The 13,521-nt window shown below is 70.2% G+C and overlaps 1 protein-coding gene across 5 annotated transcripts in view; it reads right to left on the bottom strand.

The window, feature by feature from the left end:
• The window catches only part of FLNA (filamin A), a 61,339-nt gene that overhangs the window by 44,593 nt on the left and 3,225 nt on the right, over positions 1–13,521 (bottom strand). For all 5 annotated transcript variants that reach the window (XM_071801228.1, XM_071801224.1, XM_071801225.1 and 2 more), the window contains exons 2-11: positions 11,831–12,079; positions 8,862–8,959; positions 8,642–8,789; positions 7,314–7,432; positions 6,677–6,754; positions 5,188–5,350; positions 4,365–4,565; positions 2,996–3,133; positions 1,652–1,775; positions 129–265 (exon numbers count right to left, since the gene is read on the bottom strand). In XM_071801228.1, coding sequence (XP_071657329.1) covers positions 129–265; positions 1,652–1,775; positions 2,996–3,133; positions 4,365–4,565; positions 5,188–5,350; positions 6,677–6,754; positions 7,314–7,432; positions 8,642–8,789; positions 8,862–8,959; positions 11,831–12,079 — 1,455 coding nt within the window. The remainder of the gene's footprint in view (positions 1–128; positions 266–1,651; positions 1,776–2,995; positions 3,134–4,364; positions 4,566–5,187; positions 5,351–6,676; positions 6,755–7,313; positions 7,433–8,641; positions 8,790–8,861; positions 8,960–11,830; positions 12,080–13,521) is intronic.

Here is a 13,521-nt window from a genome sequence, read left to right as displayed (position 1 = left end):
GGACACCCCGGACCCCCCAGCCCCCCAGGAGGACCCCAGCCCCCCCAGCCCCCCAGCCCCCCAGGACACCCCGGACCCCCCAGCCCCCCAGGACACCCTGGATCCCCCGCCCCCCGCCCCCGGCTCACCCAGGGTGCCCACGTCGTCGCCCACGGCCTCCACCACGAAGTCGGCCGACCTGCCCACGACGCCGCCCTCCAGCCCCGGGCCCCACGCGCGGACCCGCGGGCTCCCGCTCTCGGGGGCCACCTGCACCTCAAAGGGGCTGCGGAGGGGGGCCATCAACACCCCAAAACAACACCCCAAAACAGCCCAAAACAGCCCAAAACAGCCCAAAACAGCCCAAAACAGCCCAACCCTGCACCTCAAAGGGGCTGCGGAGGGGGGCCCATCAACACCCCAAAACAACACCCGAAAACACCCCAAAACAGCCCAAAACAGCCCAAAACAGCCCAACCCTGCACCTCAAAGGGGCTGCGGAGGGGGGCCCATCAACACCCCAAAACAACACCCCAAAACAGCCCAAAACAGCCCAAAACAGCCCAACCCTGCACCTCAAAGGGGCTGCGGAGGGGGGGTCCCATCAACACCCCAAAACAACACCCCAAAACAGCCCAAAACAGCCCAAAACAGCCCAACCCTGCACCTCAAAGGGGCTGCGGAGGGGGGGCCCCATCAACACCCCAAAAACAACACCCCAAAACAGCCCAAAACAGCCCAAAACAGCCCAAAACAGCCCAAACCTGCACCTCAAAGGGGCTGCGGAGGGGGGGCCCCATCAACACCCCAAAACAACACCCCAAAACAGCCCAAAACAGCCCAAAACAGCCCAAAACAGCCCAAACCTGCACCTCAAAGGGGCTGCGGAGGGGGGGCCCCATCAACACCCCAAAACAACACCCCGAAACAGCCCAAAACACCCCAAAACAGCCCAACCCTGCACCTCAAAGGGGGTCACATAAACACCCCATAACCCCCCCCAAAATACCCCAAAACAGCCCATCCAATGCTCACCCGCAGGGCACGTGCTGCCCCCCCCAGCCCCCCCAGCCCCCCATGGCCCCCCACGCCCCCACACTCACCCGCGGGGCACGTGCTGCCCCCCCAGCCCCCCATGGCCCCCTATGGCCCCCCCAGCCCCCCATGGCCCCCATGGCCCCCACGCCCCCCACACTCACCCGTGGGGCACGTGCTGCCCCCCCATGCCCCCCATGGCCCCCCCGGCCCCCCATGGCCCCCACACCCCCCACACTCACCTGCGGGGCACGTGCTGCCCCCCCATGGCCCCCCCAGCCCCCCATGGCCCCCCCCGCCCCCCCGCCCCCCCACTCACCCGCGGGGCACGTGCTGCCCCCCCATGGCCCCCCCAGCCCCCCATGGCCCCCCCCGCCCCCACGCCCCCCCACTCACCCGCGGGGCACGTGCTGCCCCCCCAGCCCCCCATGGCCCCCCCACGCCCCCCACACCCCCCATGGCCCCCCCCGCCCCCCCGCCCCCCCACTCACCCGCGGGGCACGTGCTGCCCCACCATGGCCCCCCCAGCCCCCCATGGCCCCCCCGCCCCCCCGCCCCCCCACTCACCCGCGGGGCACGTGCTGCCCCCCCAGTCTGTCCCATGGCCCCCCCCCCGCCCCCCCGCCCCCCCACTCACCCGCGGGGCACGTGCTGCCCCCCCCAGGTCACGGTCACCGTGTAGGTGCCGGGGGCCGTGGGGAAATACTCGAACCCGAAGACGCCGTCCCCCAGGTCCTTCTGCTTCACCGCCTCGGCTCCCTCTGCGGGACACGGTCAGGGCGCCCCGGAACGGGCACCCCGGAAATGGACACCCCGGGACGGGCACCCGGAACGGACACCCCGAAATGGGCACCCCGGAACGGACACCCCAAAACGGGCACCCCAAAATGGACACCCCAAAATGGACACCCCGGAACGGACACCCCGGAAATGGACACCCCGGAACGGACACCCCGGAACGGACACCCCGGAACGGGCACCCCGAAACGGACACCCCAAAACGGGCACCCCAAAACGGGCACCCCGGAACGGGCACCCCAAAATGGACACCCCAAAATGGACACCCCGGAACGGACACCCCTGAACGGGCACCCCGAAAATGGACACCCCGAAAACGGACACCCCGAAACAGACACCCTGGAACGGACACCCCGAAATGGACACCCTGAAACGGGCACCCCGGAACGGGCACCCCGAAACGGGCACCCCGGAACGGACACCCCAAAATGGACACCCCGGAACGGGCACCCCGAAACAGACACCCCGAAACAGACACCCCGAAACGGGCACCCCGGAAATGGACACCCCGGAACGGACACCCTGGAACGGGCACCCCGGGACGGACACCCCGAAATGGACACCCCGAAACGGACACCCCGGAACGGGCACCCCCCTGAACCACAGAGACACCCCCAAAACCACAGAGACCCCCCAGAACCACAGAGACCCCCCAGAACCACAGAGACCCCCCCAAAACCACAGAGACCCCCCAGAACCACAGAGACCCCCCCAAAACCACAGACCCCCCCTCAGAACCACAGAGACCCCCCCTCAGAACCACAGAGACCCCCCCAAAACCACAGAGATCCCCCCAAAACCACAGAGACCCTCCAACCCACAGAGACCCCCCCAAAACCACAGACCCCCCCTCAGAACCACAGAGACCCCCCCCAACCGACAGAGACCCCCCCGACACAGACACCCCCAAAATCCCAGAGACCCCCCCAAACCCACAGAGACCCCCAAACCCACAGACACCCCCCAGAACCCTCCCCAAACCTCAGGCACCACACAAGCCCAGGGGACCCCCAAAACCCAAGGGACTCCGAAAAGCCAAGGGACCCCCCCAAAACCCAAGGCACCCCCCAGCGCCCCCCACCCCTCGCGGACGCGCCCGGGGCTGCGCCCAGGCCCCCCGAGCCCCGCGGGGCACCCCGGCCCCCCCGCCCCCAGCGGCCCCCCCGAAGCCGCGGGCACTCACTGGGGCCCTTGACCGTGACCTTGAGCTCCCCGCTGCCCGCGCCCTTGGTGTGGACCTTGAAGTCCGCGGTCTCCTTCACGCGGAGCCCCTTGGGCTGCAGCCCCCGGCCCACGGCGCGGCACGCGGAGGGGGTGCAGGCTGGGGGGAGACGGGACCCAGGCGTCCGGGGGAGCCCCAACCCATGGGGGTGCACGACAGGGGGGAGGGGACCCAGGCGTCCGGGGGAGCCCCAACCCCACGGGGGTGCACGACAGGGGGGAGGGGACCCAGGCGTCCGGGGGAGCCCCAAACCCCATGGGGGTGCACGACAGGGGGGAGGGGACCCAGGCGTCCGGGGGAGCCCCAAACCCATGGGGGTGCACGACAGGGGGGAGGGGACCCAGGCGTCCGGGGGAGCCCCAACCCCATGGGGGTGCACGACAGGGGGGAGGGGACCCAGGCGTCCGGGGGAGCCCCAAACCCATGGGGGTACACACCCAGGGAGAGGGTCCAAAAGGGACCCAGGCGTCCGGGGGGACCCCAAACCCACAAGGGGGCACACGCCAGGGGAGAGGGTCCGAAAAGGACCCTGGGGGGACCCCCAAACCCAGCGGGCTGGGGCAGGAGCTGTGAGGAGGGACCCAGGGGCACCCCACAGGGCGCCATGGGGCTCGGGGGGAAGGAGGGACCCAGGCGTCCGGGAGCAGCCCCCATACCGTCAGCGGGTCACCCGCGAGGACCCGGCCGGAGCTTCCCGGACAGACGGGCAGAAGGAGCAGGACAGACGGAGAGAGACAGCGCAGAGTCACGGGGGCGAGACCCCCTGCAGCGGCAGCCCCGGGACCCCGCGCGGGGGCAGAGACCCCCGCAAGGGCCCGGGTTGGGGCAGAAGCACAGAGACCCCCCATTTCAATCGGGGGGGCAGAAGCACAGAGACCCCCTGAGCTGGGAAGGACAGAGCCCCCGAGTCTGGGGGAGACAGAGACCCCCAAATGGGGGGTGGGGGACAGAGACCCCGAGTTCAGAGGGGACAGAGGCCCCCAAGGTGGGGGGTGGGGGGACAGAAACCCCCAAATGGGGGCTGGGGGGACAGTGACCCCGAGTTCAGAGGGGACAGAGACCCCCAAGGTGGGGGGTGGGGGGACAGTGACCCCAAGTTCAGAGGGGACAGAGACCCCCAAATGGGGGGTGGGGGGACAGAGACCCCGAGCTCAGGGGAGACAGAGACCCCCAAGGCGGAGGGCGAGGGACAGAGACCCCCAGATTTGGGGTGGGGGGACAGAGACCCCAAGCTGAAGGAACAGAGACCCCGGGTGGAGGGACGGGAGGACAGGGACCCCCGGCCGGGGGGCGGCCCCGGCGGCCCCGTTCGGGGGCACCCCCTGCTCACCCTGCCCCACGTTGACGCTGAAGGGGCTCTTGGGGATGGGCGCCCCCCCGAAGGCCACGTGCACGGCGTGGGGCCCCTCGGCCGTGGGCCGGTAGGAGCAGCGGAAGGCGCCGTCCCCGCGCGGCTCCAGCGCCGGCTCCACCGCCCCGCGCCGCCCGCTGGGGTCCACGATGGCCACCTCCACCTCGCCCGGGCCCGCGCCTGCGGACGCCGGGGACGCGGGGTCAGGGGGGCACGGGGGGACACGGGGGGACAGGGGGGACACGGGGGGGCATGGGGGGACATGGGGTCGGGGGGGACACGGGGTCACAGGGAGCATGGGGACACATGGGGACACACATGGGGACACATGGGGACACACATGGAGGGCGTGGGGACCCCTGCCACGTCTTGCCCCCTGGATCCCCCCCGAACCCCCAAATCCCCCTGAGAACCCCAAAACCCCCAAGTCCCCAAATCCTCCCAAGTCCCCCTAAAACCTCCAAATCCCCCCAAACCCCCCAAATCCCCCCAAACCTCCAAATCCCCCCAAAGCCCCGAAATCCCCCCAAACCTCCAAATCCCCCCAAACCTCCAAATCCCCCCAAACCCCCCCAAATTCCCCATCTCCCCAGACCCCCAAATCCCCCCAAACTCCAAGTCCCCCTAAAACCTCCAAATCTCCCCAAATCCCCCAAATCCCCCCAGACCTCCAAACCCTCCCAAAACCCCAAACCCCCCAAAACTCCCAAATTCCCCCAAACCCCAAGTCCCCCTAAAACCTCCAAACCCCCCAAACCCCCCAGACCCCCCGCCCCCCGCCCCGAGGCCGCGGCGGGCGCACCGGCGGTGCCGATGTCGAAGTGGGTGGTCCTGTTGGCCACGACGCCCGCGGGCTCCAGGCCGGGCCCCTGCGCCCACACGCGCCCCGCGTCGCCCGCCGCGCGCCCCACCTGCACCTCGAAGGGGCTCTTGGCGATGTGCTGCCCCGCGAACAGCACCGTCACCTGCGCACCACGCCGCGTCACGTCACCCTGCCCGATGGTCACCCACCCTGCCCCATGGCCACCAACCCGCCCGATGGTCACCCACCCTGCCCCACGGACACCGACCCGCCCCACGGACACCCACCCGCCCCACGGACACCCAACCCTGCCCATGGGCCACCCAACCCACCCGCGGGCCACCCAACCCTGCCCGCGGGCAACGCAACGCTGCCCATGGGCCACCCAACCCACCCGCGGGCCACCCAACGCTGCCCGATGGCCACCCAATGCTGCCCGTGGGCCACCCAACCCACCCGACGGCCACCCAACCCTGCCCATGGGTCACAAACCAACCTCCCCGTGGGTCACAAACCAACCTCCCCATGGGTCACAACACCAACCTCCCCGTGGGTCACAAACCAACCTCCCCGTGGGTCACAAACCAACCTCCCTATGGGTCACAAACCAACCTCCCCGTGGGTCACAAACCAACCTCCCTATGGGTCACAAACCAACCTCCCCGTGGGTCACAAACCAACCTCCCCATGGGTCACAAACCAACCTCCCCGTGGGTCACAAACCAACCTCCCCGTGGGTCACAAACCAACCTCCCTATGGGTCACAAACCAACCTCCCCATGGGTCACAAACCAACCTCTCTATGGGTCACAAAACCCTGCCCATGGGTCACAAACCAACCTCCCCGTGGGTCACAAAACCCTGCCCATGGGTCACAAACCAACCTCCCTATGGGTCACAAACCAACCTCCCTATGGGTCACAAAACCTCCCTATGGGTCACAAACCAACCTCTCTATGGGTCACAAACCAACCTCCCCAGGGGTCACAAACCAACTGCCCCATGGGTCACAAAACCTCCCCATAGGTCACAAAACCTCCCTATGGGACCCAAAAACCTTCCTGTGGGTCACAAAACCTCCCTATGGGACCCAAAAACCTTCCTGTGGGTCACAAAACCTCCCTATGGGACCCAAAAACCTTCCTGTGGGTCACAAAACCTCCCTATGGGACCCAAAAACCTCCCCATGGGTCACAAAACCTCCCTATGGGACCCAAAAACCTCCCCGTGGGTCACAAAACCTCCCTATGGGACCCAGAGCCTCCCGTGGGTCACAAAACCTCCCTGTGGGACCCAAAAACCTCCCCGTGGGAACCAGAGCCTCCCTATGAGACCCAAAACCTCCTCATAGGTCCCAAAATCTCCCCGTGGGGCCCAAAATCCTCCTCATGGGACCCAAACCCTCCCCATGTTGATGCCCCAGGGCTTTCGTGGCCTCAGGACCCCCAGACCACCTCAGGACCCCGAACCGAGCGCAGCAGGACCGCACCTTGTGCGTGCCGGTGACCTGGGGGACGTAGGACACGGAGAACGTGCGGTTCTTGTCGTTGTTGGCCACCACCTTAGCCTGGGGACACGGGGCTGTGACACCCCCGGGGACCCCAAAACCCCCAGGACCCACCTGCCAGCCCCAGACCCCCACAGCCCCAGACCCCCAGCAGCCCCCAAACCTACCCCCCCAGTCCCCCCACAGCCCCCAGACCCCCAGCAGCCCCCAAACCTACCCCCCCAGTCTCCCCACAGCCCCCAGACCCCCAGCAGCCCCCAAACCTACCCCCCCAGTCCCCCCACAGCCCCCAGACCCCCAGCAGCCCCCAAACCTACCCTCCCAGTCCCCCCCAGCCCCTCCAGCAGCCCCCAGACCCCCAGCAGCACCCTCAGCAGCCCCCAGACCCCCAGCAGCCCCCCAGACCCCAAACCTACCCTCCCAGACCCCCCCAGCCCCTCCAGCAGCCCCCAGACCCCCAGCAGCACCCTCAGCAGCCCCCAGACCCCCAGCTCCCCCAGACTCCAAACCAACCCTCCCAGTCCCCCCCCAGTCCCCCCAGCAGCCCCCAGACCCCCAGCAGCCCCCAGACTCCCCCAGCCCCCCCCAGCCCCCCCGGCACCCCCAGCCCCGCGCCCACCTCCTGGCGGTGCCCGGCGGGGTCCTCCACGTACACCAGCACGTCCCCCTGCCCCGCGCTGATCGTCTCCACCGTGAACTCCGCGCGCTGCTTCACCGTGTTCCCCGTGGGCTCGATGCCTGCGGAGCCCCGGTCAGCGCCGGGGGCACGCGGGGACGGCCCCACCCACGGGGGCCACCCACACACCCCACGGGGGTCACACACCCCACGGGAGTCCCAGCCCCACCCACGGGGGTCCCACACCCCACGGGGGTCCTGGCCCCACCCACGGGGATCCCACACCCCACGGGGGTCCCACACCCCACGGGAGTCCCAGCCCCACCCACGGGGGCCACACACCCCACGGGAGTCCCACACCCCATGGGAGTCCCAGCCCCACCCACGGGGGTCCCACACCCCACGGGCGTCCTGGCCCCACCCACGGGGGTCACACACCCCATGGGAGTCCCAGCCCCACCCACGGGGGTCCCACACCCCACGGGGGTCCTGGCCCCACCCACGGGGGTCACACACCCCACGGGGGTCCCACACCCCATGGGAGTCCTGGCCCCACCCCACGGGGGTCCCACACCCCACGGGAGTCCCAGCCCCACCCACGGGGGTCCCACACCCCACGGGGGTCCCAGCCCCACCCACGGGGGTCACACACCCCACGGGGGTCCCACACCACGGGGGTCCCACACCCCACGGGGGTCCCAGCCCCACACCATGGGGGTCCCACACCCCACGGGAGTCCTGGCCCCACGCCACATGGGGGTACCGGCCCCACACGGGGGTCCCAGCCTACACAGGGGTCCCGTCCCCACCCCACGGGGGTCCCAGCCCATCCCATGGGGGTCCCACACCCCACGGGAGTCCTGGTCCCACCCCACAGGGGTCCCACGCCATGTGGGGCTCCCAGCCCACACGGGGGTCCCAGCCCCACACCACAGGGGTCCTCACCCCATCCCAAGGGTCCCGGCCCCACCCCACGGGGGTCCCAGCCCACAGGGAACCCCCTGGATCTACAGGCAATAGGGAACACCCCAAGTCTATAGATAACCCCAATCCATAGGGTGTTGCCCCCCAGGTCTGGGAGAAACGGGGGTCCCCCAGATTTGTAGGTGTCCCCCACATCTATAGGGGTCCCCCCACATCTGCAGGGGTCTCCCAGATCTATAGGGATCTCCCAGATGTACAGGGGTCCCCTAGATCTATAGGGCACAGGGAGGGGCCCCAAACCCGCAGGGAATGGGGTGAAGCCCCACGGTGTCATAAACCCCAGAGAGCCCCCCAAAACTGGGGGGGAGCGGGGGGTCCCGCAGCCCTGGGGTCGCGCCCCCCCTCACCGGGGCCGTAGGCTCGGGCCTTCTTGGGGTTGAGTTTGGGGCGCAGCGGGGCCCCCGGTTTGAGCTTGGCCTTGGGGAACTGCGACAGGTAGGTCATGACCGAGTGCTCGTCCACGTTGGGGTCCACGATCTCCTCGGGGGTGATGACCTGGGGGGGCGCGCCGGGGGTCACGGGGCGCCGGGGACACGCGGGCGTCCCCCCCGCGGCCCCCAGACCCACCTGGGGGATGCCCAGCCACTCGTCCGCCTGCTGCATGGCCTCGCGCGCGTTGTCCACCGGCTTGCTGGGGTCCCACGAGTCCCAGTCGGGGCACAGCCCTGGGGGACGGGGACACGGTCAATGGGGGGGACGGGACACGGTCATGGGGGGGACGGGACACGGTCAATGGGGGGGACGGGACACGGTCAATGGGGGGGACGGGACACGGTCGGGGGGGCAGCTCCTGTGTCCCCGTGCGCCACCGCGTCCCCTCCGCGTGGTCTCCGTCGTCGCTCGCGTCCCCACGAGGTCCCACAGCGCCCCCGCGTCCCCCTGTGCCCCGAGCGCTGCCACCGCGTCCCCGTGCAGCCCCGGAGCGACCCCGAGTGCCTCGGCACCCCAAGTTCTCCCCTGCACCCCCACCCGCGTGTCCCTGGGGTTGTCACGCACGCCTTTGTGCACCCCGGGGCCACCTCCCTGTGTCCCCATGTCCCTGTGTCCCCTGTGTCCCTGTGCACCCCATAACCTCTCCCTGTGTCCCCAGTGTCCCTGCACACCCCATAACCTCTCCCTGTGTCCCCAGTGTCCCTGCACACCCCATAACCTCTCCCTGTGTCCCAGTGTCCCTGCACACCCCATAACCTCTCCCTGTGTCCCCAGAGTCCCTGCACACCCCATAACCTCTCCCTGTGTCCCAGTGTCCCTGCACACCCCATAACCTCTCCCTGTGTCCCTATGCACCCCATAACCTCTCCCTGTGTCCCTATGCACCCCATAACCTCTCCCTGTGTCCCCAGTGTCCCTGCACACCCCATAACCTCTCCCTGTGTCCCCTGTGTCCCTGCACACCCCATAACCTCTCCCTGTGTCCCCAGTGTCCCTGCACACCCCATAACCTCTCCCTGTGTCCCCACTGTCCCTATGCACCCCATAACCTCTCCCTGTGTCCCTGTGCACCCCATAACCTCTCCCTGTGTCCCCTGTGTCCCTGTGCACCCCATAACCTCTCCCCATATCGCTGTGCACCCCAGAGCCCCCGCTGTGTCCCCAGTGTCCCTGTGCACCCCAAAATCTCTCACGTGTCCCCATGTCCCCTCCATGTCCCCAGGTCCTCACCGGGCGCACAGCTGTCCACCAGCGCGCCCAGCGCCCCGTCCCCGTGTCCCCGTGTCCCCCCTGTGTCCCCACGTCCCCCATGTCCCCTCCATGTCCCCCCCATGTCCCCATGTCCTCACCGGGCGCACAGCTGTCCACCAGTGCGCCCAGCGCCCCGTCCCCGTGTCCCCACGTCCCCCATGTCCCCCCCGTGTCCCCACGTCCCCCCCGTGTCCCCACGTCCCCCCCGTGTCCCCATGTCCTCACCGGGCGCACAGCTGTCCACCAGCGCGCCCAGCGCCCCGTCCCCGTGTCCCCACGTCCCCCCCGTGTCCCCACGTCCCCCCCGTGTCCCCTCCATGTCCCCTCCATGTCCCCAGGTCCTCACCGGGCGCACAGCTGTCCACCAGCGCGCCCAGCGCCCCGTCCCCGTGTCCCCACGTCCCCCCCGTGTCCCCATGTCCCGTCCATGTCCCCCCCGTGTCCCCATGTCCTCACCGGGCGCACAGCTGTCCACCAGCGCGCCCAGCGCCCCGTCCCCGTGTCCCCATGTCCCCTCCATGTCCCCAGGTCCTCACCGGGCGCACAGCTGTCCACCAGCGCGCCCAGCGCCCCGTCCCCGTGTCCCCCCCGTGTCCCCACGTCCCCCCCGTGTCCCCACGTCCCCCCCGTGTCCCCACGTCCCCCCCGTGTCCCCACGTCCCCCCCGTGTCCCCAGGTCCTCACCGGGCGCACAGCTGTCCACCAGCGCGCCCAGCGCCCCGGCCCCGTGTCCCCACGTCCCCCCCGTGTCCCCACGTCCCCCATGTCCCCCCCGTGTCCCCATGTCCTCACCGGGCGCACAGCTGTCCACCAGCGCGCCCAGCGCCCCGTCCCTGTGTCCCCACGTCCCCCCCGTGTCCCCACGTCCCCCATGTCCCCCCCGTGTCCCCATGTCCTCACCGGGCGCACAGCTGTCCACCAGCGCGCCCAGCGCCCCGTCCCCGTGTCCCCACGTCCCCCATGTCCCCACGATGTCCCCCCCGTGTCCCCAGGCCCTCACCGGGCGCACAGCTGTCCACCAGCGCGCCCAGCGCCCCGTCCCCGTGTCCCCACGTCCCCCCCGTGTCCCCAGGTCCTCACCGGGCGCACAGCTGTCCACCAGCGCGCCCAGCGCCCCGTCCCCGTGTCCCCATGTCCCCTCCATGTCCCCAGGTCCTCACCGGGCGCACAGCTGTCCACCAGCGCGCCCAGCGCCCCATCCCCGTGTCCCCACGTCCCCCCCGTGTCCCCACGTCCCCCATGTCCCCCCCGTGTCCCCAGGTCCTCACCGGGCGCACAGCTGTCCACCAGCGCGCCCAGCGCCCCGTCCCCGTGTCCCCACGTCCCCCCCGTGTCCCCACGTCCCCCCCGTGTCCCCACGTCCCCCTCGTGTCCCCCCCGTGTCCCCAGGTCCTCACCGGGCGCACAGCTGTCCACCAGCGCGCCCAGCGCCCCGTCCCCGTGTCCCCACGTCCCCCCCGTGTCCCCACGTCCCCCATGTCCCCACGATGTCCCCTCCATGTCCCCATGTCCTCACCGGGCGCACAGCTGTCCACCAGCGCGCCCAGCGCCCCGTCCCCGTGTCCCCACGTCCCCCCCGTGTCCCCACGTCCCCCATGTCCCCTCCATGTCCCCCCCGTGTCCCCATGTCCTCACCGGGCGCACAGCTGTCCACCAGCGCGCCCAGCGCCCCGTCCCCGTGTCCCCACGTCCCCCCCATGTCCCCACGTCCCCCCCGTGTCCCCATGTCCTCACCGGGCGCACAGCTGTCCACCAGCGCGCCCAGCGCCCCGTCCCCGTGTCCCCACGTCCCCCCCGTGTCCCCACGTCCCCCATGTCCCCACGATGTCCCCCCCGTGTCCCCATGTCCTCACCGGGCGCACAGCTGTCCACCAGCGCGCCCAGCGCGCGGCCGCTCTGCCAGTCCTTGTTGAAGTTGGTGATGGGCAGCTGCGGCAGGCGGTTCTGGATCCAGCCCAGCAGGCGCTGCTTGGGCGTCTGCTTCTTGGCCTCCTCCTCGTCCTCCTCGTCCCACATGGGCATGGAGATGGAGTAGTGCAGGATCAGCGTCCAGATCAGCCCCAGGATCAGCTTCAGGTTCCCGTCCACGATGGCCTTGCTGTCTGCGGGGGGACGGGGGCCTCAGGGACAGCGGGGGACAGCGCGGGGACGCTGAGGCCTCGCGGGGATGGGGACACCCGGGGGACACCAAGGGGGACACTGCAGGGGATGCTGAGGCCTCAATGGGATGGGGACACTGTGGGGGACACTGAGCCCTCAATGGGATGGGGACACCCAGGGGGACGCTGAGCCCTCAATGGGATGGGGACACCCAGGGGGACGCTGAGCCCTCAATGGGATGGGGACACCCAGGGGGACACTGAGCCCTCACTGGGATGGGGACACCCAGGGGGACACTGAGCCCTCAATGGGATGGGGACACCCAGGGGGACACTGAGCCCTCAATGGGATGGGGACACTGAGGGGGACACTGAGCTCTCACTGGGATGGGGACACAGCAGGAGACCCACGGAGGACGCGGTGCCACCGCAGGGACAGGGACAGGGAGCCAGACGTCCCGCCATGGGGACACACGGTGACACGGCCCCCGGGGGGGGATGGGGGCAGCCCGGACGCCTGGGTCCCCATGGGTGGGTTGGGGCTGTGCACAGCGGGAGCCCGGACGCCTGGGTCCCCATGGGTGGGTTGGGGCTGTGTCACAGCGGGAGCCCGGACGCCTGGGTCCCCATGGGTGGGTTGGGGCTGTGTCACAGCGGAGCCCGGACGCCTGGGTCCCCATGGGTGGGTTGGGGCTGTGTCACAGCGGAGCCCGGACGCCTGGGTCCCCATGGGTGGGTTGGGGGTGTGCACAGCGGAGCCCGGACGCCTGGGTCCCCATGGGTGGGTTGGGGGTGTGCACAGCAGGAGCCCGGACGCCTGGGTCCCCATGGGTGGGTTGGGGGTGTGCACAGCGGAGCCCGGACGCCTGGGTCCCCATGGGTGGGTTGGGGGTGTGCACAGCGGAGCCCGGACGCCTGGGTCCCCATGGGTGGGTTGGGGGTGTGCACAGCGGAGCCCGGACGCCTGGGTCCCCATGGGTGGGTTGGGGGTGTGCACAGCGGGAGCCCGGACGCCTGGGTCCCCATGGGTGGGTTGGGGGTGTGCACAGCGGGAGCCCGGACGCCTGGGTCCCCATGGGTGGGTTGGGGGTGTGCACAGCGGGAGCCCGGACGCCTGGGTCCCCATGGGTGGGTTGGGGGTGTGCACAGCGGGAGCCCGGACGCCTGGGTCCCCATGGGTGGGTTGGGGGTGTGCACAGCGGGAGCCCGGACGCCTGGGTCCCCATGGGTGGGTTGGGGGTGTGCACAGCGGGAGCCCGGACGCCTGGGTCCCCATGGGTGGGTTGGGGGTGTGCACAGCGGGAGCCCGGACGCCTGGGTCCCCATGGGTGGGTTGGGGGTGTGCACAGCGGGAGCCCGGACGCCTGGGTCCCCATGGGTGGGTTGGGGCTGTGTCACAGCGGAGCCCGGACGCCTGGGTCCCCATGGGTGGGTTGGGGGTGTGC

Source organism: Patagioenas fasciata, chromosome 36 (genome assembly GCF_037038585.1).
Source record: "Patagioenas fasciata isolate bPatFas1 chromosome 36, bPatFas1.hap1, whole genome shotgun sequence".
Taxonomy (NCBI): domain Eukaryota; kingdom Metazoa; phylum Chordata; class Aves; order Columbiformes; family Columbidae; genus Patagioenas; species Patagioenas fasciata.
The sequence above is the reverse complement of the archived record's forward strand: the minus strand, read 5'-3'. Positions and strand labels throughout refer to the sequence as shown.